The sequence below is a fragment of the Notolepis coatsorum genome (genome assembly GCF_963971535.1).
Source record: "Notolepis coatsorum genome assembly, chromosome: 15".
In the NCBI taxonomy this organism is placed as follows: Eukaryota; Metazoa; Chordata; class Actinopteri; order Aulopiformes; family Paralepididae; genus Notolepis; species Notolepis coatsorum.
The window spans coordinates 71,248,223-71,272,572 of record NC_140179.1 but is presented as its reverse complement, the minus strand read 5'-3'; the positions used below and the strand labels follow the sequence as shown (position 1 = coordinate 71,272,572).

At 44.0% G+C, this 24,350-nt stretch overlaps 1 protein-coding gene across 2 annotated transcripts; it reads right to left on the bottom strand.

Moving 5' to 3' along the window:
- Positions 1-3,219: 3,219 nt before the first annotated feature.
- Positions 3,220-22,695, bottom strand: LOC311241550 (solute carrier family 25 member 3-like). 2 transcript variants are annotated; one of them, XM_084330408.1, is made up of 8 exons: positions 22,629-22,695; positions 21,508-21,677; positions 20,156-20,280; positions 17,931-18,110; positions 14,598-14,779; positions 5,429-5,601; positions 4,420-4,530; positions 3,220-3,719 (listed from the first exon to the last, which is right to left on the bottom strand). In XM_084330408.1, the coding sequence occupies exons 2-8, from the start codon at positions 21,644-21,646 to the stop codon at positions 3,559-3,561; spliced, it is 1,071 nt and encodes a 356-aa protein (XP_084186534.1). In that variant the 5' UTR covers positions 21,647-21,677; positions 22,629-22,695; the 3' UTR covers positions 3,220-3,558. The 2 variants fall into 2 exon arrangements, with proteins under 2 accessions (XP_084186534.1, XP_084186535.1); XM_084330409.1 differs by lacking the exon at positions 20,156-20,280 and adding an exon at positions 18,710-18,831.
- Positions 22,696-24,350: the final 1,655 nt, after the last annotated feature.

Genomic DNA, 24,350 nt, shown 5'->3' with positions numbered 1-24,350 from the left:
TGGATAATCCATCCATTATCCCACGCTCCTAACCAGACACTACCATTATATGCTAGCTTTTATTATCTCCACCACTTCTAACCACATTTTCATTTTTGATTCATTGAGACCCAAAATTCTTGCTGTAGATATTTCTTGATAAATCACATCCAGATATGTAATAATCCAGACCTTTCGGCAATTTTTTTTCCGGTTGGAACCATCGTGATGCTATCAGCTTTTTAGCCACTGTGATACCCGATAAAACCAATCTCTTTAGCTGTGGATGTACTGCATTCTCAAAAACATCATTCAGCAGTAATACAGAGGGGTGTACAGGTATATTCAGAGTTAAGAGATTTGATAATTGCTGGGTCACCTCTTTCCAGAATATTTTAACTGGTGGGCAGTCCCAGTACATGTGCATAAATGTCCCCTCGTCCCCATTTGTACATAAGGAGCATTTGGAGTCTTGTTTAAGACCCATTCTGTTCAGTCTTATAGGAGTCAAGTATGTCCTATGGATATAGTTAAGATTGATTTGTTGATGGTCCGGGTTCCTTGATGCAAGTCGAACATTTGCCCAGGCTTCTTGCCACTCAAAATCTATTTCCAGGTCTGGTATATCCCTCCTCCAAATAGAGTCTCCGTTAGTAATTGATGATAAAAATCTGATACAAAACCTCTCGATGTCTCTCTTTCATAGAAAAATGTGTGGTATCTGTGGTGTGCAATTGGTATCGTTAATGGAACACTGTGAGCCTTCAAACATTGTGGGGCGGCGTGGCTCAGGGGTAGAGCGGGTTGTCCAATGATCCAATGGTTGGTGGTTCGAATCCCGCTCAAGCCCATGTCCATCCCACTGCCGTTGTGTCCTTGGGCAAGACACTTAACCTACTTGCCTCGTATGAATGTATGTTGGTGGTGGTCGGAGGGGCTGTAGGCGTTGATTATTCGCCACGCTTCCGTGAGTCTGCCTCAGGGCAGCTCTGGCTGCAATTGTAGCTTACCACCACCGGTATGACTGTGTATGAATGAATAATGGACTCTGTGAAGCGCTCTGGGTCAGTGAAGAGCGCTATATAAATCCAAGTCATTATTATCATTATTATTATAAACATGCCAATAACTGTGCGTAAAAATAATATGTGGACTTGGTGAGATTACTGTTTGTTGAAAACGTCTCCTAATGAGTGTATGCCTTGCTTTTCCCATCTAGGGAATCTTATAGGTTGTTTTCCAATCAAGAGTGCATTGTTATTGAATAATGGACTTTATGCCATTTATGTGGGATAGAATCTTTTTTTTGTGTTTCACGCCCTATCCGGATCGCATGAGTGATTATGGGGCCAAATTTCCGTTCGCATTGCTTAATTGATAATTTGGTGTATACTATGTCCTTCAGCCTATATGGAGCTACTATATTTTCTTCTAAATTTCTCCAGGATACTGATGCTTGGGGATCAAACCATGTTGTCAGTGGTCTTAAAGTGTACGCCTTAAAATAGTGGTAGAAATCTGGAAATGCCATACCACCGTCTGCTTTGTTTCTCTGTGCGGTGGATCTTTTTATACGTGGTGGTTTGTTATTCCAAATAGATTTGTATGTGGAGGAGTGTAATTCTTTCCAGTAACCCTTTGGAGGGGGTAACGGTAGCATTGAGCTGAAGAAGTTGAAAAGCTTCTAAAAGGAGGATGTAACATTCATGCCTTGAATATGTCATTTACGACAGGCGCACCTTCCCGTTATGTATACCTGCACACAGGGTCCTGATGACCAGTTGGCTGCTAGCCGTGGATAGAGTCACACTCATCTTGCTTAACTGTGCAATAAACAAGTTAACGTAATCTCCTCGTCCTGAATGATTATTCTCTAAAACTCGAATACGACAAGCTCCACAGTAGCCACTCCCTCTTTCGGTCCCAAATTATTCTCAATTGACCATTCAGTGGCCCTTTTGCCCTTATTTCATGCTCCGGTTGGGATTCCTGCTTCTGGTGACATATTCAGTTGCGTTGCAGTTAGATTCTCAATACGCCCGATAGCCATTTTGGTAATGCACCCCTTGTGGCTATTAGACCGAAAATGTTAAAGACTACACATGATTTTTCAAGGCAAGGGACGAGGTAAACATTAGTGTCAAAACATCCGCTTCTCCCACTGCAAACAGGAACCCGTCAGGGATGCCCTGCCACCCTGTTTGTTGCATAGACACCGGGCTCCTATACATCCCTCCATCCTGTAGTGTAGACTAAACAACATTTCGAACAGCTCAGACTTGTACGCTTCAAACTTACGATACCCAGACTCCTGTTTTTCCTTTTCAGCAAGACTTCATAAAAATGATATGTACCTTTTATAAGAGTAGCCCATAAGATAACCCCACCACCACCAAAACAGTATCATCCATCGCAATGTTTCAATGTGGACATATTTGGTAGACATCACCCAACGCAAATACAGTGTGCCCACGCTTTAAGACTATCCTTAATCATGGATGTTCTTCTCACTCTGTCCTCCATAGAACATCTATCCATCTAGAGCAGTGCTTCCCAATCCTCTCCTCGAAGCACCCCAGCCGTTCCATGCGGCACGGTGGTGTAGTGGTTAACACTGTCGCCTCACAGCAAGAAGGTCCAGGGTTCGATTCCCGCTTGGGGACCAGGTTTCCGCGATGCCAGTTACCCAGGTGGGGTATCTCCCAGGCCTTTCTGTGTGGAGTTTGCATGTTCTCCCCGTGCTCGCAAGGGTTCCCCCCGCCCCGATAAGAGAAACCCAATGGAAAAACATGCAAAACAACAGATCGCCAACGCGTCCGTGACGAAGACGGGCAGGAGCACTTGGATGGTCCCCGGGCGTGGCTCACGCCACAGCCCTTGTCTGCTCCCGGCTGCCCTTGGGGGGGGGGACGATGGGATGGGTTAAGCACAGAGGAGTATCGCATCGGCGATCCTACAAAAACAATGCATGAGTGTGTGTTCCGGTGTGTGTGTGCTAACCGCTAACATTGAGGATAATTGCATGCCAATTAAAGACCTGCGACAGGTCCTGCATTATTATATTATTATTAGTTAAATTGCACCACCAGCACAGCCGATTCAACTTAACAAGCCCTTTATCAGGTGTGCTGGTGGTGGAAATTAACAAATACATGGAGCCGCTGGGGTGCCTCAAGGAGAGGTTTGGGAACCACTGATCTAGAGACTTCAGAAAGGATGAACACAAGCAGGCCATTCAAATCGAGGGAATAATTTCTTTTAATTATAATTTTCACATAACAAATAAAGACAGTATGATAAAACCGGACAGCGTGTTTCTACATGGGGGGGCTTTATTCCCCCCCGTCCCTTCGTAAGTGGAGGAGGGTACAGAAGAACATACCATTCTTTCCATCCTCATTGTTATTAAAATATACACGAGTAGCAGACTGAGCTCAGTCCCGAGCTACAGAAGCCGGAGGAACATAAATATAGAAAACAGAGCTGAGCGCGCTGCTGCAGAGAGGTGTGTTGATTGGCGATTGCTGCTCGGTGGGTATTGGTGGGTGTCCACATGGGTGGGGAGAAGAGCGAGTGGTTTTACTCAGTCAGACCGAGCTTCTTCTTGAGGCTCTCGGGCATCTCGGGGGGAGGGGGGCGGGGCAGGCGGAAGTAGACCTTGACAGAGTCGTAGATGAACCACTGCAGGGCGGTCAGGGTACCGATCATGATGATACGGGCGACCAGGCCCTTCCACACACCTGAGAGAGAGGGGGGGGGGGGGGAGAAACGTACAGGAGCTTAGCCACATTTCACCCTCTTGACTGGTGAACCAAAAAGCTAGACCTTACATCATAACTACTTACCTAAAACTATAGTCTACCCATATAACTCGGTATGATGACATGTACAATAATGCTGCATATACGGCGTGTAATATATATATATAAACTACTCTTACTACCACTGGCCAGTATGACTTACTACCAGTGTCTTTATACCTGTATCACTGTACATACATACGATTATCAGTATTACTTTATATATATATACACACACATACATATATTGCACTTTACTTTTACATTTGCACTCTGGCCAAACTTATTTTTGTTGTACTGTACAATGACGATACATTGAATCTAAAGTTTAACATGTCCGGCCCCCAGCCTTGCAGCACTGGGAGCTCCCTGCCTGCGGACAGGAGGGTTGCCAGTGCAGCAGATTGGGCTGGGGACCAGGTGGACTGCTCTCACACGCCAATGACTCAAGCACCTCCAACTGTACAGCCAGAAAGCTGCCGAGGAGCTCTGGACCAGAGCTGCAGCCCTCAGAGAGAGACCACAGCCCTGGAACAGGAGCACCCTCCAGAGGTGGATCTAAGGAGCGTGTTGGACAAAGACTCAATACGATGCATCAAAACTAGAGTAATGAGGTTGCTGTGTGAAATGTGATACAGACCTTTAGGCCCCAGCTTCTTGAGCACCTGTCCGGCAGTGCTGCCCGACTCCTTGTTCAGCACGGACACCACAGAGTCAGCAGGGTGAGACACGATGGCACAGAAAATACCAGCTGCACAGAGAGGGAGAGAAAGATCAGGAATCAGTCTTTTAGAGGCAGTTTAATACATGAGATTATCACCACTCTGGCCCTGTGTGTCCACAGGGCACCTCTTTTTCAGAGAGCGCAGCTAAACAGATGCTTGAGAGAAGTGCTGTGAATTGCTCCCGTTGTGTCCGCTGGTGCCATTTGGAAGCATGGCGCTCTTTTGCCCAAGTTTAAATGTTTTACTTTTAGTGCTGGCCGCTGAAAACGGCTCTCAGAACATATTACAAATATCTGGTCCATGTTCAAATTGATAATTTTTTCTGATAGTGATATAGCCTATATCAACACGTTTAAAGAATCCTAGCATGATTTAAATTTCTTCCACGTTGGCCAGCCCTTCTAAGATTAGCTTTTCCACGTAAGTGACCAAGCGAGACGCCATTAGCAGGGACAGTTCGCACCCTATAGGAAGGTGTAGTCTGATGTCACTTTAGTTTCCCGCGTGGTCCACCCGTATAGGTATTTATCATTGGGAAAATGTATTATCGAATATTGTAATAATTATGCCTCATGAACATTAGCAAGCTTTCCATTTTTACACAAAATGTGTTCCCTTCTATCACTAACATTATTGTTTAAGGATTTTTGGTTGAAATATTATATGTAATTATTTTACAATTAATTGCACATTGTTTCATGTTGAGCTATAGATTGTGGATGAATACGCACAGAAAGGTACACCATGCCAATGTTCATGCTTTATTTGTTTTAAACTAGACGATTTAGAAATGTGCCCATTGGAAATACATTGCAATTTCAAGCGAGGTGGACCGGCCGGAAACAACAATGACGTAACCACTACACCTCCCTATTGAATCTGTAAAACGTCTTAATTCCTTCATGTAGTGTTAAGTTTACTCACCGATGTAGCCGGCCACGAAGGTGACCACCAGCTGCTCGGACTTGGTGCACTCTGCACGCGGCTTGGGCACGGCGTATTTGTACAGCAGCTCCACTGTGCGCTCAAAGCAGGCAAACTTCATCATGGTGTAGGGGATCTGCCTCATCCACAGAGGAACCACACCCTTATAGAACCTAAAGAGTGTGTGTGTGGGGGGTAGAGGAGGAAGTAGAGAGAGAAGGAAGAAAGACAAGTATGAATGGAGGAAGGAGGAGAAGTTGAGAGGGAGGCGAAAAAGTTGTACTAATTTATATATATATATATATATATACACACTTTATATATATAGCACTTTACTTTTACATTTGCACTCTGGCCAAACTTATTTTTGTTGTACTGTACAATGACGATACATTGAATCTAAAGTTTAACATGTCCGGCCCCCAGCCTTGCAGCACTGGGAGCTCCCTGCCTGCGGACAGGAGGGTTGCCAGTGCAGCAGATTGAGCTGGGGACCAGGTGAACTGCTCTCACACGCCAATGACTCAAGCACCTCCAACTGTACAGCCAGAAAGCTGCCGAGGAGCTCTGGACCTGAGCTGCAGCCCTCAGAGAGAGACCACAGCCCTGGAACAGGAGCGCCCTCCAGAGGTGGATCTAAGGAGCGCGTTGGACAAAGACTCTATACGACGCCACGGGTAGTTTGGCAGAACAATAATCATGAAAACACCTGCAAGTATAATTCATATTAAGAGATCGGTTTCTATGATGTTGGACATCACAACCCATGTCCAAGGTTAATAAAGGCCTTTCACAGACAGTTTAGAATGCCCCATGACAAGAAAACAACAACAATTTATTAAACTTTCAATTGAACATTTCAAAATTATTGACATGCGGTACTACTATCCTTAGGTCACATGGGTAGTTGCCTTCTGTATGCCTCTTAAGCCATATTTTCTAAAAAATTCGCCTAAAAATACATACCTAAGTAAATGGAAGATTCTACAAGGTGCATTTGCATGTTCTTGGATCTCAGGGAATGTATTCCCAGTGTCAGAAATATTGTCTGTTACTAGGCTTGAGTAAATTGTAATGAACCAAAAAGGAGAATATAATTATTATTATTATTTTTTTTCATCTTTGACGGTGAATAACACCATGCTAAAAATTGCCACTGAGCTCAGCACCTTCTTGAGATCACGTGTACACAAAATCTAAGCAAATGAATAAAATGAAGATGATTAACCAGAAGGTTTTGTAGCAGTACTGAATTTTGCCATTATTATTATAGAATATCGGGCCTACAAATTACCTTACTATGGCCAAGTCGCACATCTATGGATCGGGCCACATCTCCCCTTTCCAATGGCAGAGTTCAATCTGAATTTATAATGTAAATTTCCCCGCCATTTTTCATCAGATTGCAATGCCATTTTTTGCTAGACGTTCACAGGAAGGTAGAGAAACTAACTGTGTTCTGTTTTATGGCAATAACGTTCAGGTTTGTGGGAGATGATCCCGAAAAATAAGAAATAAAAAAGTTAATCTAGGAGTCAGATGATTGACAAGGGCTGGCCTGAAGTAGGAAGTGTAGTTTTTTGAAATTCAAAAGCCCATCGAAAGTCCTGGGTCTCCTCATAGGACTACAAACAAAATGGCGGCATCTTTTCCTAGCGTCAATTCTAGTCTTTTCCCTTCCAGATTTTTTTTTTTTTATCCCATTTTCTATATTTTCTCCCATCCCAATTTCGTATCATCCAATTCAACCCTCCCCTGTCACGAACGCTGTTTCTTGCCTCCCACAAGCCGGCTGCAATGTGGACTAAGTCATACAGTCGCATCTTTTCACCTGCGCAGCTCGATCTCTCAGTGGCGAGGAGTAACGCGTGGGAGGCTCACGCTGCCCCCGACACTTCCTGATTCTACTGCGCAGGCGCACCAACCAACCTGTAGGGGTCGCTGTCCACAACGCCCGATCCCCACCCATCAGTTTCCCACCCCCTAATACGACCAATGTGTATTAGTATGAACGACCAGCTAAACTGAAAGCAATGTGGAGCGCTGGGCTCGAACAGGCAAGCCCAGCGTCTCCGTCATTCGTGGCGAGCGCCTTGCCCACTACGCCACATAGCCGCCTCCCTTCCAGATTTCTATAACTCATATTTCACTAAGAACAATTTAAACCATTGGTAAACAAACGTATTGCTGAAAATACACACTTTGACTGCCGTTTTGACAGGGTTAGGGTCTTACTCTTGGCTACATTTGAAAAAGAAAAACGCAACATTAATTCATACATTCTGTAGAGATGGATTTATGGTGCGATGTCATTTGCGGTCCAGTACCGGACCGCTCGGGCTTAATTCATATGTTCTGTATTGGTCGATGTATGGCGTGATATGAATCTCAGCCCTGTACCGGGCCCGTCGGACTTAACCCTCGACAGAAGGTTAACCCTTTCACTGGCACACTACCGACCCGCTCTAGAGGTAACCGTCTGTAGTGTGATAGTAAAGGGTTAACCTTCTGTCAAGTTCCGCATCACCTTCAAACTCCATGCCCTCGCCCCCCGATACCCGTCTGATCTCCTCCACCAGCTCTCTCTCTCTCTCTCTCTCTCTCTCTTCTCCCCCCCCCCCCCCCCCCCCCCGAAATCCGCAACGCCCCAACCCTGGACACCCTCAAATCTGCACTAAAAACACACCTCTTCACCAAGGCTTTTCCCCATCAATTAGATTAGATTAGGTCCATTATCCATTACCTTCCCTCATCCCCCTTTTTTTCCCCCCCGATTTCCCTAGCCCTATTTTTTGTCCTGATTGTGAAGCGACCTTGGGTTCTAGAAAGGCACTATATAAATTTGATCTATTATTATTTATTATTCTGTAGTGTGGCAGTGAAAGGGTTGGGGTTAATACCCAGAGTAGGAGATGAAGTGGATGCCTACTGTAGATGAGCAGGGTGAGTAACTTACATGCCATTACTGCTTTACTACCAACCAGAGATTTTTTACGGGCCAGAAATTATAAATAGCTTTTTAGTATATCTCCATGTGTGAAAAGTATTATGTGTCATGTCTCCACTCCGTGCTATGGTAGTTGTTCTGAAGGTCCAGATTAACACTAAAAGTCTGCGTTTTTTGTTTTGTATAACTTGTATATTGTTTATATATATAAGATATATATCTTTACGCCATCTGTTTGCATAATAGTATTATTCGCTCGCCTCATTGGGTCCCATCCTTGACGTTGTAGGCGCCAGAGACGCGCCCCCTAGACATGGTTTCTAGACATGTTCAGACACGTTCAGACACGTTCAGACTAGCCCAGAGCAAGCGCATTGATCCTGTACAGGTGAATCGGCTGAGCCCCATAGGGATCAGTTTGAATATATATATTGTAGACTGTGCAAGCAGCCGCTGCGGCAGTAACATAACAGAAGTAGCAGAGCGAGAGTGTGATACGTCCGGTACAGTTGTACACAGACCTACAAGCAGTGTATCGTTACAGAGAGCTAATGGCTACTTAGATACAACTATAATATTGTAGAGCCATTATTGGCACAGTATAGTGACTCGTGTAAGCGAAGTAACGTGGAGAGACTTATAGTTAAACCCAGCGCCGTTTGGATATAACTACTCATTGGAGACAGTCTTCGGGTTAGCTTCAAGTACACACGAAGCTAGCTAGCTACCATCTATGCCAACGGGCTTTTGGATTAATAGCCATTAACCCTGCCATCGGGCGCTAGGATTACAAGGACCGGTTCCGTACGAGACCCCTTCTTCCAGCGGCGACAGGATTATCCGACCAGTCTACAGTCTCTCTCTGGGGCAGGAGCTCTAGAGAGAACTCATCGTCTACAGCCACCATTTGCTTTTCCCAGTATCGCCTCGTTTCGTCTCACTCCCTGCAGAGCTCCGGTCGAGTATCCGTAGTCTAGGAACTATTCATTACCGCTGACTTTGCTACACTGACATTCTATTATTAAAGGAGAACCGTGATAATTAATATGCATGTTGCTATGACTTAAAATACTGTTAACTTGGTATCCCTGTCCCCGCGACGTCAATTGAGTGTCCGCCATTTTCTCTAACTGTACCGTCTGGCTATTAATATTCCTTAGTAGTGTTTAATCTAAACAATCTTTAATACAGTCAGGGTTGTGTAGCCCCTTAGCTACAGTAGTGCTTGTGCCAGCACAGGAGATAGAATTATTTATTTTTTTAAATGATTTAAACTGAACGAGTGGTTTGAGGAAAGTACGTTTTTTTTGTTACCACCAAGTACGACCACCAAAACTGCTTGTTTTTGCCACAGAACAGAAATCTCGTTTGTGCATTTCCAAATTGTGCCAACAACATGTCGCCCACTTTGCGTAGCATTCATAGACTATTGATATGGAAATATGCCTTTCCATGAGTGGAGAGACGACCATGAGTTGGGAGGTAATGGAATTATTACAAATGGTAACCGACTTGACAAATACATTTCCCTAAACGAGTACTCGAGCACTACTTTGCGAGCGTCTAGCGGCTGCAAACATAAATTACTGTTAGAAAGATCCACTTGTTGCCATTCAAACGCCACCTCACTCTACCAAATCCGTGCCTCGGTTCTCGAGTTACATGACGATATGTCAGGCGAGCGTCTTTTTACTCGCAGTGCGTCAGATGACCACCCCGGACTCCCGATGCTCCAGAACTGCCAATCATCCACCGATTGTGAAAATGATTGGTCAGCGTTATAGCTGAGTGAGTGTACCTTTCCAACGATACCCCACGTGGGGGGGTGCGAATAAGGGATCTAGGTGAAAGGCGTTGCAATATCAGACAGGGTCCAGCTGCGTCCCCGGAGGGAGGCTGGATGAATTATGAATGCCATGGTGAAAAAATGAAATATTACAACGCATGGCGGGCAATAACGAGTATACTCGTTTTTGGCGCACAATGTGTTAAAGACCCATTTCTGAAGGGATCTTTCTAAAATTTGGACCTGTACTACACAAGACTTCAGGCTATCCAGCTTGTAATGTGCAGAGCCCTAGCCATATTCTATGAAAATTTGCCTAAAAGTACATACCCAAGTAAATGGAAGATTGCTCCAGTTCTACAAGGACCAGTTGCATGTTCTTGGTATCTAGGGACATCTATGGACATCGGGGAATGTATTCCCAGTGTCAGAAATATTGTGTCTGTTACTATGCTTGAGTAAATTGTAATGAACCAAATTATAATTGTTTCCCATCTTTGACACCATGATATTGACCAAAACTGAAATATTGCCACTGCGCTCATTCAGCAGCACCTTCTTGAGATCAAGTGTACTAAAAATCTAAGCAAATTATGATTTACAGGGTTTTTTGTAGATGCAGTACTGAATTTTGCCATTCGCACACATGCAATTTGAAATATGAATATAGAATATCAGGCCTATAATTTACCTTATTATGGCCAAGTCATACATCTATGGATCGGTAGGGCGGGCCATACTTTTTTTTTTTTGGAAAATCAATCGAGTGGGGTGTCTAAAATACGTGTTTTTTTGTGGGGAATTCAAATATGGGATTATTTTTACAATCGGATAACTCCTACCTACATTGTTTTGGATTTCAAAATGGCCGATTTGACCATTTTTCACCCCTTGGCCATACATGGATGCCAACATGAATCTTAAGGAAATCCTAACATGCAAGGTGTCTAAATGATGTGTTTCTTAATGGAGAATTCAAATATGAGTTCATTTTTGGGATAGGATACCTCTAACCTACATCATTTTGGATTTCAAAATGGCCGATTTTACCATTTTTCACCCCTTGGCCATACATGGATGATAACATGAATCTGAAGGAATTCCTAACATGCAATATGTCTAAATGATGTGTTTCTTAATGGGGAATTCAAATATGAGGTCATTTTTGGGATAGGATAAATATAACCTGCATAATCTTGGATTTCAAAATGGCTGATTTTACCATTTGAACCCATTGGTATTGTATTACAAAATTGCAAAGATAAAAAATATATGGGAAATCATTTATAATGACAAAGCCATCAAATTTATTAACAAGTGAACTGTATATAACTGGATACAACTCCAAAGATCAATAATAATAATACTAACAATAATAAATTGTATTTGTAATGCACACAAACACCTAAGTGCTAAATCTCGATTTCCTGACTTCTTGAACTTTGCCAGGTTCCAATATCTTGATTGGACTCATTCTTGGATGGCAAGATCTCCTACTGTACTGCTTTAGCCACCAACCTACAAACACAAACTTAAAGTCAACGTCAGCCATAAATAGGTGAGCTCTTTCCAGAACTACTCAGCAGAAACCTCTGTAACCATTTTAACAAACGTCTCAATGTAGCCTATTGAGAAAATCCATGGGGCTCCATCAATCATCTATCTTCTTAAATTTGATCAGGTTGCACAAGTCCTGCTTGGATTCATTCTTGGACATCAGCCTCCTGCTGGTCTCCTGAGCCCTGATCCCTCCATCCCTTTTTTCTTATGAAAAGTACTTAGCAGAGGCCTCAGTCACCATTTTAACAACCCTCTCGATGCTTTGTGTGTGGCAAGGCCAGTCGAGAACCTCCATGGGGGTGTTGATGAAGTTCTTCACCTCGGAGGTGCTTAGGGAGCAGGTGAGAGGTGGCTCTGACACATCTTCTGACCAGCTGATTAAGCCACCAATGCTGGAAGCGTCACTATTGATGTGAGGTGTTCTTCTGATCCTGACACAGGAGTCTCCCAGCTGAGTGTCTGGATCCCCCTCTCCCCTGATGGCCAGGATTCTCTCCACCCCCTCAATTCTCTCTTTTTGATCCTCAGAGCACAGCAGTGTTTGGAGGATGGCTTCACTGTGGGCATACCAAGCAGATCTTCTCACAGTTGGCATCACAACATCCAGCACCTCCTTCCTCTGAGACTTGAGGCAGTCCAGCTGAAACAGGATGTGCCTAGGCCCTTCGATCCAGGAGTGCTTGACCTTCATGTTGAACCAACATGGATAATACACTCCAATGATGAATTCCACAATGCATTGTAGATTATTCAGGTTCTTTCTTTTAAGTTGATGCTTTGACACCCAGAGCCTGAGGAGTCTGTTTGCTGTGGTGAGCCAGCGGCTGTGGTTTACCGGTCCAATCTCCAGCAGAGCCAGCCTTGCAGAAAGCACTCCATCCCTGATTGCACAGACCAGCTTATAGCCATAGTGTTGATCAGTTGAGAGATCTTGAATGATCTTCTCAGGCAGCTTGATCAGCGGAGGGCCAAGAAAGATCCTGGTGAAGTTAGGATTGATCTCCAAGTCTGTAACAGAATCAAGGAGCTGTCCTATTGGCCCAGACAATTTGTTGTCTGACAGAGTAGCCCCATCAACTTCAACAATGAGACGGCGCAGTGGAAGTTCACCAGTGTGCAGGTTGCACACCAACCAGACCAGCTTTCTCCCCAGGTGCAGCTCCAGCTTCCGCATTACACCTGCCTTCACTCCAGTGTTGACATTGGTCGAGTCTCCTCCAATGGCCCACAAGGTCTTATCAGAACCTCTCTCTTTCAGCCAGGCAAACAGGACCTTAGCAATCCTCTCTGCATGGGACTCCTCTTTAGTTGCTTTCTCTGGTGTAAAGTGGAACAGATAGTTGCTGCCAGGCTCACTAGCAACACTATAGTGTTCTTCCTTGATCTTTGCAGGAAAAGATTGGTCACTGCCCTCAGCTTCCATCATCACATTGGTCATGTCAATCCGCCCATCAAAGAGGATACAGGAGATCCCCCCCTCTTCCCTGCACTTCTCCTCAAACTCTTCCCCCAGCTCTTGCATCAACTTTTCTTGTGCTCTCTTAACCTTGTTCTTATCAATCACTTTACTTGTGTCATCTTCTAAGATGAGTCCTGCATCAATCAGAGCTGCAGTTGCTATAGCTGCAGTTGGCCTTAGACCTATGCCATACCTTACACTAGCAAGGGCGATGTTTGGAATCTCATCATAATTTTTCCGTAGCTTTGCTGAAGCTGCAGGGTCAGTTTCAGGAATGAGCTCAACTTCAGGGACTGTAAGGAAGCTCTCAAAATCCTTCCTGGCAACCTTGTCTGCTGCTGCAAAGCTTTCTTCTTTGCCCCTTCTCCTTTTCTCTGCCTTCTTTTTCCATCCCCTGCCTTTCCAATGTTTTCACCTGTCTCTTGTGCTCAGGCAGATCAGCTCCAGCCATTTGGTGTGGTCCTTTACTTCCAACCTTTTCCCTCTGTCCCTTGATGTAGGCAATATCTTTCACAGGAATCTTTTTGTCTTTGCTGCAGCAACAGTTAATGTTCAGATTCATGTTGGCATCCATGTATGGCCAAGGGGTGAAAAATGGTAAAATCGGCCATTTTGAAATCCAAAATTATGCAGGTTAGAGTTATCCTATCCCAAAAATGACCTCATATTTGAATTCCCCATTAAGAAACACATCATTTAGACACCTTGCATGTTAGGATTTCCTTCAGATTCATGTTGGCATCCATGTATGGCCAAGGGGTGAAAAATGGTAAAATCGGCCATTTTGAAATCCAAAATGATGTAGGTTAGAGTTATTCTATCCCAAAAATGAACTCATATTTGAATTCCCCATTAAGAAACACATCATTTAGACACCTTGCATGTTATGATTTCCTTCAGATTCATGTTGGCATCCATGTATGGCCAAGGGGTGAAAAATGGTCAAATCGGCCATTTTGAAATCCAAAACAATGTAGGTAGGAGTTATCCGATTAGAAAAATAATCCCATATTTGAATTCCCCACAAAAAAACACGTATTTTAGACACCCCACTCGATTGATTTTCCAAAAAAAAAAAAGTATGGCCCGCCCTAATGGATCGGCCCAAATATCCTTTCCAATGGCAGTTAAATCTGGATTTAGTTCATTTAATCATTGGTAAACAAACTTAGTGCTGGAAATATACACATTGACTGCCGTTTAGATAGGGTTAGGGTTGGCTTTACTCTTGGCTACAATTGAAAAAGAAACGCAACATTCATGTATTGATCCATTTGTGACATGAAATGGTTGTGCTGAGAAAGGACTTCATCAACATCGTCGATGAATAGGAAATGAGGCTAGGGTTCTAAAATTCTGATTGCATCCTTTTAAGAATTCATTCAGGAGAAATGTTAGAAGAGATAATAACACTCACGCCGAGATTCCCTCCTCAGCATACATCTTGGGGAAACACTCTCTGAGGGTGTTTGCGTAACCTGGCTTGGTCTGGATGCGGACTTTGCATGCCTCCATAGGGGCCAGGGCGATGTCAGCAAAGAACTCTGCGCTGGCTGAGGCAACCAGGTACAGCGATGTCCTCCAGAGGTAGGTATTTTCCTGTTGGTGGTGGGGCGCAGATAAGATGGTTATCAAGACAGGGAAATACACATTAAAGAATGTCACATTTATACATCATCTATGTACCTCATCTATGTACATCGGGGGGGGGGGGACCGATATATATGAGTGTTGTGTTTCAGTTCATTTTCTTTAGTCTTGTGAATTAAAATGGAAAACAAGTACATTAAAAATAGAAGGGCAAGTCATTTCTGGGGATGGGAATTTAGAGATTTCACTGACAATTAATCTGAAATGATGTAATCCACCAATGACTACAAATAAGGAAGGGGAACTGCAACTGCTGCTGGCAAAAAATATACAACCTCTGTGCGACTCAGATGTTGACCAATTTCTTTTCAAACTTAGTTACACTCAATAGCTGTCAAACCAAATTAATGTGTGCAAAACTGTTCTAGAGTTTGATGTGTGTGAGATAATGTACAAAATAAAATCAGTATTGTCACTATTGTGTTTTGGCAAAGTGCCCCTTTAATGAATACGCTAAATGAAGACTGGAAGGCAGCTTCAGCAGTTTGCTATAGGGCAATTCCATGCAAATGTCAACCTCACCATGAAAAAATTAAAATAACATGATCATAACTAAACTAATTTCAAATGTATCATCAAGGTCTATATTTTGAAGTACAAAATAGATTTGATCGTAATATTTATGAGAATGCATATTTGTTCACACTACAGGAGGAGACACAATGATGTAAAAATTTATTTTTCGATTAACCTAATTGTATGACTTTCTGAATGGCAAAAAAAATCAACTGATATTTTTCTAACCTCACCTTTGGTCATGAAGGGCTGTTGTATCAATATGTGAATCAATTATGTACTTTGTGTCTTTCCATTGGCAGGTGAAGCATGCTGTTATAATGGCCCTTTATGGGACAGCGAATGTAACATCCATAACGTTTTCCAGGAAAAGTTGTCATAAAACATGCATCTGGAATGCAATGTCAACCAAACTTCCTAAGCAAAGCTAACTTTTATAAAGATGACATATTAGCAACAATTAGTCATTCTGGTCTTATTTTTTGTATTCTTTACAAGTGTTATGGATGTTACCGTTATGGATGTTACATTGCAAGTGACGGATGTTACATTGTGAATGTGTGTTGTTAAGTCCGATTATGACCCCTTTGTTTGAAGTATAATTTACACATTTTAGTTACACTTATTGAGATAAAGATGAGCCTGCAATAAGAAATGTTTTGACCTTTTGGATTTTGAGATAGGTGACAAATACATATGGATGTTACGGAAATTGACTATAAGCAAATCCTTATGCATCTACTGTGCTGACCCCTGACCTGGCGGAGCCACAAAGAGGGACAGATGCAAAGCCCTAAATACAGTCACTTAGGGCCACCTTGTGACAACAGATGCACACTAGGCATAAATTTAGCAGACACTTTTGTCCAAAAGCGAGCAAATGGTAAAAGGATAAATTAACTGCATTTTATATAGCGCTTTTATCCAAAGTGCTTTATAACTTATGCCTCACACCGATGGCAAAGCCAACCATGCAAAGTGCCAACCAGCTCATCGGCAGCAGTTGGGGGTTGTGTTGCTTAACACTTTCAGTGCCGTTCATGTAGAGCTACGTTTCTGTCACGGTATTTCTTTTATTATCTAGATCCATTCATAATTCAGCGGGGCACCTTGTGCATACTGCTCCGAGTGTGTCTGAGCTGGCAGACTGTATTATACCGCCCTCTAACGCCTTCGGCCAGTAATGCACCCGGTTAGAAACGGGTTCGTTTATTTTCTATACTGAGCTGCGGCGTGGGGGCGGGTCCTAAACACTCCGGAAAAACACACGCTTCTAGGGATAGCCTGGACAACTGACCCCGCCCGCCCGTTGAAGAGCAATGCCCAATAACGTCAGAGGCACGATCACTGTGGATAACTGGAATGGCGATGAGATTATTGGATTCTTTTTTTTCCATTACTTCAGAGACCTTCAGAGAAGGACACCATATATGAAAGCTGGCATTGATCTGATATTTATTTCTACTGCGATTGAAGCTATATGTTTATGCGTCTAGCTGTTCTGCCATTGGGTTGCAGGAGGGGGGGGGGACGCGCCGGTCTAAGCCACATTGCATGCGTGCACGACAAAGGATAATAGTGATGATCTAGCGTTGATTTAAGGAAGATCCGATAATCAGGCGAAAAATTACGTGTCTATTGAATTACACAAAAACACTGTTTTCGTGTCTTTTCCCTGGAATTGCTCAGAAGCGGCCGGACTATGTTCATATTCAAAACGGTATAAAATGGAAATGTACGGATGAAAAAAGAATCTGTTTTTTGCACGTTGACCAGAAGCAGCTCAATGACTCGAGGGCGTTATTAGACCCATAGCGATACTATAAAATATAGGTTTAGTTCTACAAACTACAACTACGTTTACATGGGGTTAATGGGCGGCACGGAAGTGGTCACTTCCCGGAAGGGGCGTGGCACTCAATGTGTTAAGGACACTTTGCTCAAGGACACTTTGACATGCATGAGGAGCCTGAATCTAAGGGGAAACCATCCGATTACCAGATGACCACTCTACATCCTGAGCCACTGTCACGAGCAAACCTCTATATAATAATTATGTTAAAAAATACATTAAATCCGAATGCCAAAAGAATTTAACGTAATTGGTTTTTTTTTAGTTAAAGGAAAAAAAGATGGGATTTGGGGAAAATCTTTAAGGATTTCATATGGCCCTCAAATACAATATTCATTATTACATTAATGAGATATGGAAATGTAGTACTTTGTTCTGGAAACTCGAGGCCAATTCAGTTTTGATTGACTAATATTTCTATCAACAACTAGTGCATCACACAGCGATTAATGGAATTGAATCATGCCAATCTCTAGTAAATGCTTGATCTTTCAATGGGAATTTCCTTTATTTATATATGGGTTTGACTGATTAACCGGGATGCTTCAATATAAACTCTGATATAGGCAGTTTCAACTTAACATAAATATTCTAAATGGACACAAGGTTTTATCGTGTTGCAGTGTGCACCGATATCAATAGACAGGAAATAAACTGTGGCTCAAGCAGTTCCCTAGCAATGCAATTCCACGGAAACCCATCTACACCCTAACCTACGGGTGGTGGACTCACCTCTCCCAGCAAGTCACTGTAAAAGACCTTGAAAGTCTCATAGAGGCCAAACTTGCACAGGCCCTGCATGGAATAGCCGATGAAGGTAGGGGCCCAGCCCTTGCCCAGCCCTCTAACGCCATCTTCCTTTAGTGTAACTCTGAAGCCGTTGCCAATGTTCCTGTATTTGTCTGGGTCCACCTGAGGGGAGGAAATAAACACAGATGAAGCACACAGTACAAACTTCATTTTAGGCTTGGGGACCGAATATCTGGCCTGGCACTCATTGTTTTGGCTATAATACACACATTTTACCATATTATGTTGTGTAGCCCTAAATGCCTAAAATGTTAATATAAATGTATGGAAGAAACGTATTAAAAGTGCATTTCAACAGTACAGTTGAGCAGGCTAGGGGAGTGCATTGAGTGTGTTGTTATCATATTACTTAAATAGTTATATACTATATGCTTATATCAGACGCTAACAAACTGAACAAGCTGGTGAGGAAGGCTGTTCAGCCATAGACTCACCCCTGTAGAACTAATGGCTAGAGAACTGTTTGACTCTTAACTTCTAAACCAGGACTCTGGTGCAGCGAGTTATTATCGTTATCGTTATCGTCTGTAATTAATTGCTTAATAAATGTGTACTATCCTATAGATTACATAGGACTTACTGGACTCAAAACTTTGTGTGTAATGTGAAGTTTAGAGGTCGACTGGGGAGTTGGGGATTCACAGCTATTCAGCGCTGGATACAGGCTACTACTGGAGAGGGTAATTAGCTGCCATACAAACCTGCATGCGGCACTTGACAAGATCGAGAGGTACCACTGCTGTGTGTGTGAGGCCGCAGCTCAGGATACCCCCAAAGCCACACAGGGCATAGTACTTTCTGGAGCCGAACTCACAGCTAATCTCTGCCATAAGAAGGGATACACACAACATGCATGCGACATGCAAGATCACATGCAACAATGGACAAAAATCACCACCAACCAGAGTCGTATGACGGAAGAGTTGTGCAATTGTTGGGACATGGTTGGGAGTTGGTTAAATTTAATTTCAAATCAATCCAGGAGGTGTAATTTCCTCAAAAAGAAATATTCTAGGTTCGAGAGAGATAGTCATCTTATACCATATGTTAACAAATCATGGGATGCCCCGATCACGTTTTTTTCCACAGATATTATACTGAATATCGGCCGATACCGATCGATCAGGGCATCCCTAAGGAAAAATGATTCCCTCATTTAGTAAGTCAACAACTGTGAATCGACCCCAACCCTGCTGTGATACATTTTCAACTGTTGTCCAGGTAACAAGCTGGACGTTTTGGGGGATTATTTCAGTGACAACTCTTCCATTATACAGCTCTGCCAGACTGCCACTGACACGTCACCATGTAATGGGAACACACACCAGAGGTTGATAAATCATTGTACACGCATGTGATTTTGTTATGAACATTAGGTCATTTGTGATTACGGTCCAAATATATTGAAGAACAAACCACCTGCCGTCACATGTATCACTTGTGAATAAATATACTGCTTTCATTGATCCTGGTGAGAGCATCCCTACATACAAAATGTGTATCTTAGTATAGCCAGTAGGCCTGTGTCTGATGATCAAATGTACTTTGACTTTTAGACATTCGTTAAAAGTCAACCTGCAAAGTAATTGGTCACAGCTTCATATCAGGCACTGTGTTAATCAACAATCTAGTGCAGCCTTCTAAAGAATGTCGGCACTAAAAGGCAGCCTGCCTGGATTACACATGTATGAGGGCAACTATAGGAGTAGGCTGCGATATAGGTTGGCAATGCGAAGGGACGGACACACTTTGATGGTGTCAAAAATAGAAAGGTCAACATTCTGGCCATTATTTTCCCTTTGTCACTCCTGACCTTCAGTTATTCACATGTCCTTTGCCCCAAAGAACAGAGTGAGGATTGATTAACATTGGAGCAGGCAGGATTGTTTGCTACACACACAGACCACCAGCGCAGAATCACACACTTACCATGCAGGGTTGATAATTCCACAACATTATGATAAAATCAGGTGGGGATCAGAGGACAATGACAAAAAACAACAACAACGTCACCACGACTAAGCTGCCGATGCATTTCCCCATGCAAATCAATGCATTTTCAAATGAGACATACAAAAACGCGGTTAGGAGTGGGATGAGTGTTTATAAAAAATGTATAGAGTTCTCAACGAGGTACAAAGACGGACCTGAAGTCTGCATTTCACCAGATCGAGGGGCACGACAGCCGTGTGTGTGGTGCCACAGCTTAGAATGCCACCAAAGCCACACAGCATGAAATACTTCTGGGAGCCGAACTCGCAACTGTCACCCTCTGAAGAAAAACAGGTAACACACTTAGGGTCTGTGACTTGTGAAGGAAAAAAAACTGGACTCAACCTTGGTTTGTGTATCTAACTGAACACCACACGTAAAAATCATGTTTCTCTACTCCGACAAAAGACAACCAAAAAAACAAAGGGTAAACTGAATTAATGAGTCCATTGGCATATCTATAAAGCTGTCATTCAAAGTCAACGACTCTTGTTTTGAAATCTAAAATGACAGTGGGTGAAGAAACAACAATAGATGAAATCAAGTTAATCAACTTTAGGACGTTAGTGGCAGAAATCATTCCAGTTCAAAACAGTCAGGTTCCAATAAGAGGACAAACGCCAGTTATGTGACAAATCCCCTGTCCTTGGTCTTATGCAACGGGTACTGGTGTTACCAACTGACCGGCGACAGCCTTGTTTAGTCTGAAAACAAGGCCAATGCATTCAATTACTCAATAAAGGAAGAGTATTTAATAAAACGTAAGATGCACAGCCATGGCAGGCATTTCAAACGAGTACCAATAACTTTCAGCTCGATTGTGTCAAGTCTAAACGACACGCAGTTAGGGGTCAAGACATACTTAGACACTGGTTTCCAGAGAACACTCTCATTTGCCCTTTAATTACTTGGTGTCCTAAATCAACACCCGTCAAGGGAGAAAATAGCAAAGATGAGCTCCTGCGATAGAAAGCAAAGATTTTAGTTTGCCCTTTCTTGTCCTCCACTGCCTGGTAGCTTGCTAAAGATAAGGCCTTACAGCTAACTGGCTCGACATTGTCAATGTAGAATCGACCCAACAACATGTCTTCCATCAATTAAAACACAAGTGAAATATAAATGTAATAACAAATAACCATTCTGTGATACATTAGCATTTCTACAAATGAAAAGTGATGTTATAAGACGACATTAGCCGCGCTCACCAGCTGCTAAAACTACAACAGTTAGCCTCTCTTGCTAACTTGACATTAAGTCGGCCTGCGGAAACCTTGGGGAGGAATAGTTAACCCTTTCACTGCGACAACAATACACAGGTTATAACCCTTTCACTGCCACACACGACAGCAGGTTATAACCCTTTCACTGCCACACTACAGAAGGTTAACCCTTTACTATCACATAGTAAAGGGTTAACCTTCTGTAGTGTGGCAGTGAAAAGGGTTAACCTTCTGTAGTGTGGCAGTGAAAGGGTTTTATTAACATGGCATGCGTTCATTAAACTTACCGGCAGCGGACGCTGCAGCCAGCTTGCGGGGGGCACCATGTAGACTCTGTTCCGGCTCCTCGACCACTTGTTGCACGGAGAACAGCGGGGCGGTGAAAGGGTTGGACCGGGCCAGCTGCGTTAGAGCGGTGGGGTACATGATGGTGTCCTGCTGCTGCCTGGCTGGAGCTCTGCAGCACAGCACAGGAATGATGGCTAATGTTAGCTAGTAGTAAGTGTTAGCCACAAGGCTGAAGTAGGGGGGGGGGTAGCTTGCTAGCCGAGACACTAGTCTCTGACACCAACTGGTGGGACCCACAGCTGGTTATACAATCCAACCCACCCCCCCTTTCACACACATACCCAATACCCACACAACCTGGGCTGCTGTACTATGCTGCAGTCACGTGGTGCCGCCTCCAAATGTGAATGAATGAAAACTTTTAACTGATTGCAGAATGGGGTACAATACAGTACGGCTCAATACACACAATTGTAAAGGGGATGCAGACCAGAGAAAGACTTTCGTCTTGTTTACATCAGGGTCCCCCATTTTCAATTCATACTAGTGACATTTGACTTTGATTTTTCAATGTCATTTGTATGAAGGACGATATAACGTTATAAAAGGGAATTCATCATGAATGACATTCAAGTTGTATAACTAGAGTCTTACTTCAAACTCACTACAACGTTAATGTAAATGCGAGTAGAACTGCAACAACGTGTAACGCAGAAGAATGTAGAGCCAAGCTAACGTGCCAACTCCAAATGTCATTTGTATGAAGGCCGATAATAACGTAATACAAAGGGAATTAATGAATGCTATTAAGAGTTGTATAACTAATTCGTCTTATTTCAAACTCACTAATGTAATGCGAGTAGAACTGCAACGCAATGCACAAGAATGTAGCTATTAAGCCTAACGTCACTTGAAAAGCTAACGGTAACTGAACACGCTAGTTAGCCTAGCCGTGCCAAGGGCAAAGCATCAACATGAGTAACATCTAGTCTAGATAACGTTGCAACACAACCCCTACGGCTTCTTAATAAAAAAACATGCAAGTCAATTTCGAGTATTACTATAATAACGTCTATTATATTAGGATATCATATATTCCTGATTGAATAATTCCACTCACTCTTTCAGCGTCTCTCAAAATGGTGCCTCCGCTCTGCTGCTGGTAGTGACAGGACGAGACATCGCAAGGCTCGCGAGAGTAAGTCAATTTGTCCTTCCATGACGTCATCGAGAAGGGAGGGAGGGTCGTTTCGCTTTTCTGCCCAGTCAGAGTAGGGTCCAGCTGCAGCGCCGGAGAATCCTCTCAAGGGGCAAGCCTGTGGCAGCCACGAACGAAAGGTTATCCTATAACCTAGTTATATGAATACTGGCTGAGCGTCTCGCTCTTCGCCATTATGAGATATCTCTTATCTCCTAGCACCTACTGTGCTCACAAACAAACAATTGCACTCACATGCACGTGACCAGGCCACGCCCTCACGGTCTACTATATGACGCCGGACATGGTCACACTCTACCTTCCTCAGAAAAAAGTTTCCAACACTGAAAACCCAACCAAGGGACCTCAGGGCGCTAAGAGCGAGACGCTCAGCCAGTATTCATATAACTAGGTTATAGGATAACCTTTCGTTATATATCATACTGGCCATCGCGTCTCGCTCTTCGCCATTATGAGATATGGGGCAGAGCAGACGCGTGGCCCGACAAGTGTACCCCGATGGCCCGTAAGCCCCAACCAGGGAGGAGGGGAGTCCCGTCCACCCGCCCGTCCTAACGAAGGGGGGGAGGCAGTCAACTCCACCAAAGTGCGAAAAAGGGGGAACCAGAGACCCCTGAAAAACGCACAGCACAGGCGGGACCACGTGTGATACATCACCCCGTGGCACACACCTACACACCCCTGCTAGCCCACCAAATGGTGGGACGCAGGAGAGGTTCCAGACCTCAGAACCACCTGGGAGACAGAACCCCCAGTCATGTCCACGAGGTAAAACTTAACGAAGGGACCCGGGGAGGACCAGGAGGCCGCAGCACAGATGTGGGCCACCATAACAAACAAACAGTTGAACGGAAGCCCTGAGAGCCTGAGTCCTGAGGTAAACCCCCAGTGCACGGACAGGACATGACAGGTGAAGGCCCGCCTCCAACTCACCAGCGTGAGAAGGCGGACGAACGCCTGAACCACAATATCCCTGGAGCGAAAGAGCTCCGGATATTCTTTGGCACGAAGACTGGATTAGGCCTCAGAGTCGCACCGCTATCGGCCGAATAGACAGGCACTCAGGCCGCACCGAGAGAGCACACAGCTCACCCACGCGTTAAGCGGAGGTGATGGCCAAAAAGAACGCGGTCTTCAAAGAGAGCAGATCCAATGGCGCCTGCTCAAGAGGCTCAAACGGGGCCTCCGACAACCGGCCCAGGACCAGTTGGAGGTCCCACTCGGAGACAGAGAGCGTTCCACAGGCTTGAGACGCCGAGCGCCAAGCAGGAATGTTCCACGAGAGGGTGGCTGAACAATGTTCCGCCCCCACACTCGACCATACGCCACTCCCCAGCGTAAGCCGCGGTAGAGGACGGAGCGCGTGCGTACCGGATAGCGTTAACCACAGAATAGTCAAGATGCATCCCCACCAGATTCACACTGTCAGCAGCCAAGCCTAGAGGCTGCCCCAGAACAGGAGGCAGAACAGAGTTCTGCATGCCTGAGAGCTCCCGACGTACCCGCCCCAACAGTTGAACTATCAGGTGTAAGGGGGGGAATGCGTACAGAATCCCGGACGGCCACGGAATCGGTCCCAAACCTGCCCGACTATGTCTGGACGTAGTCCCCACTCGTCAGGGT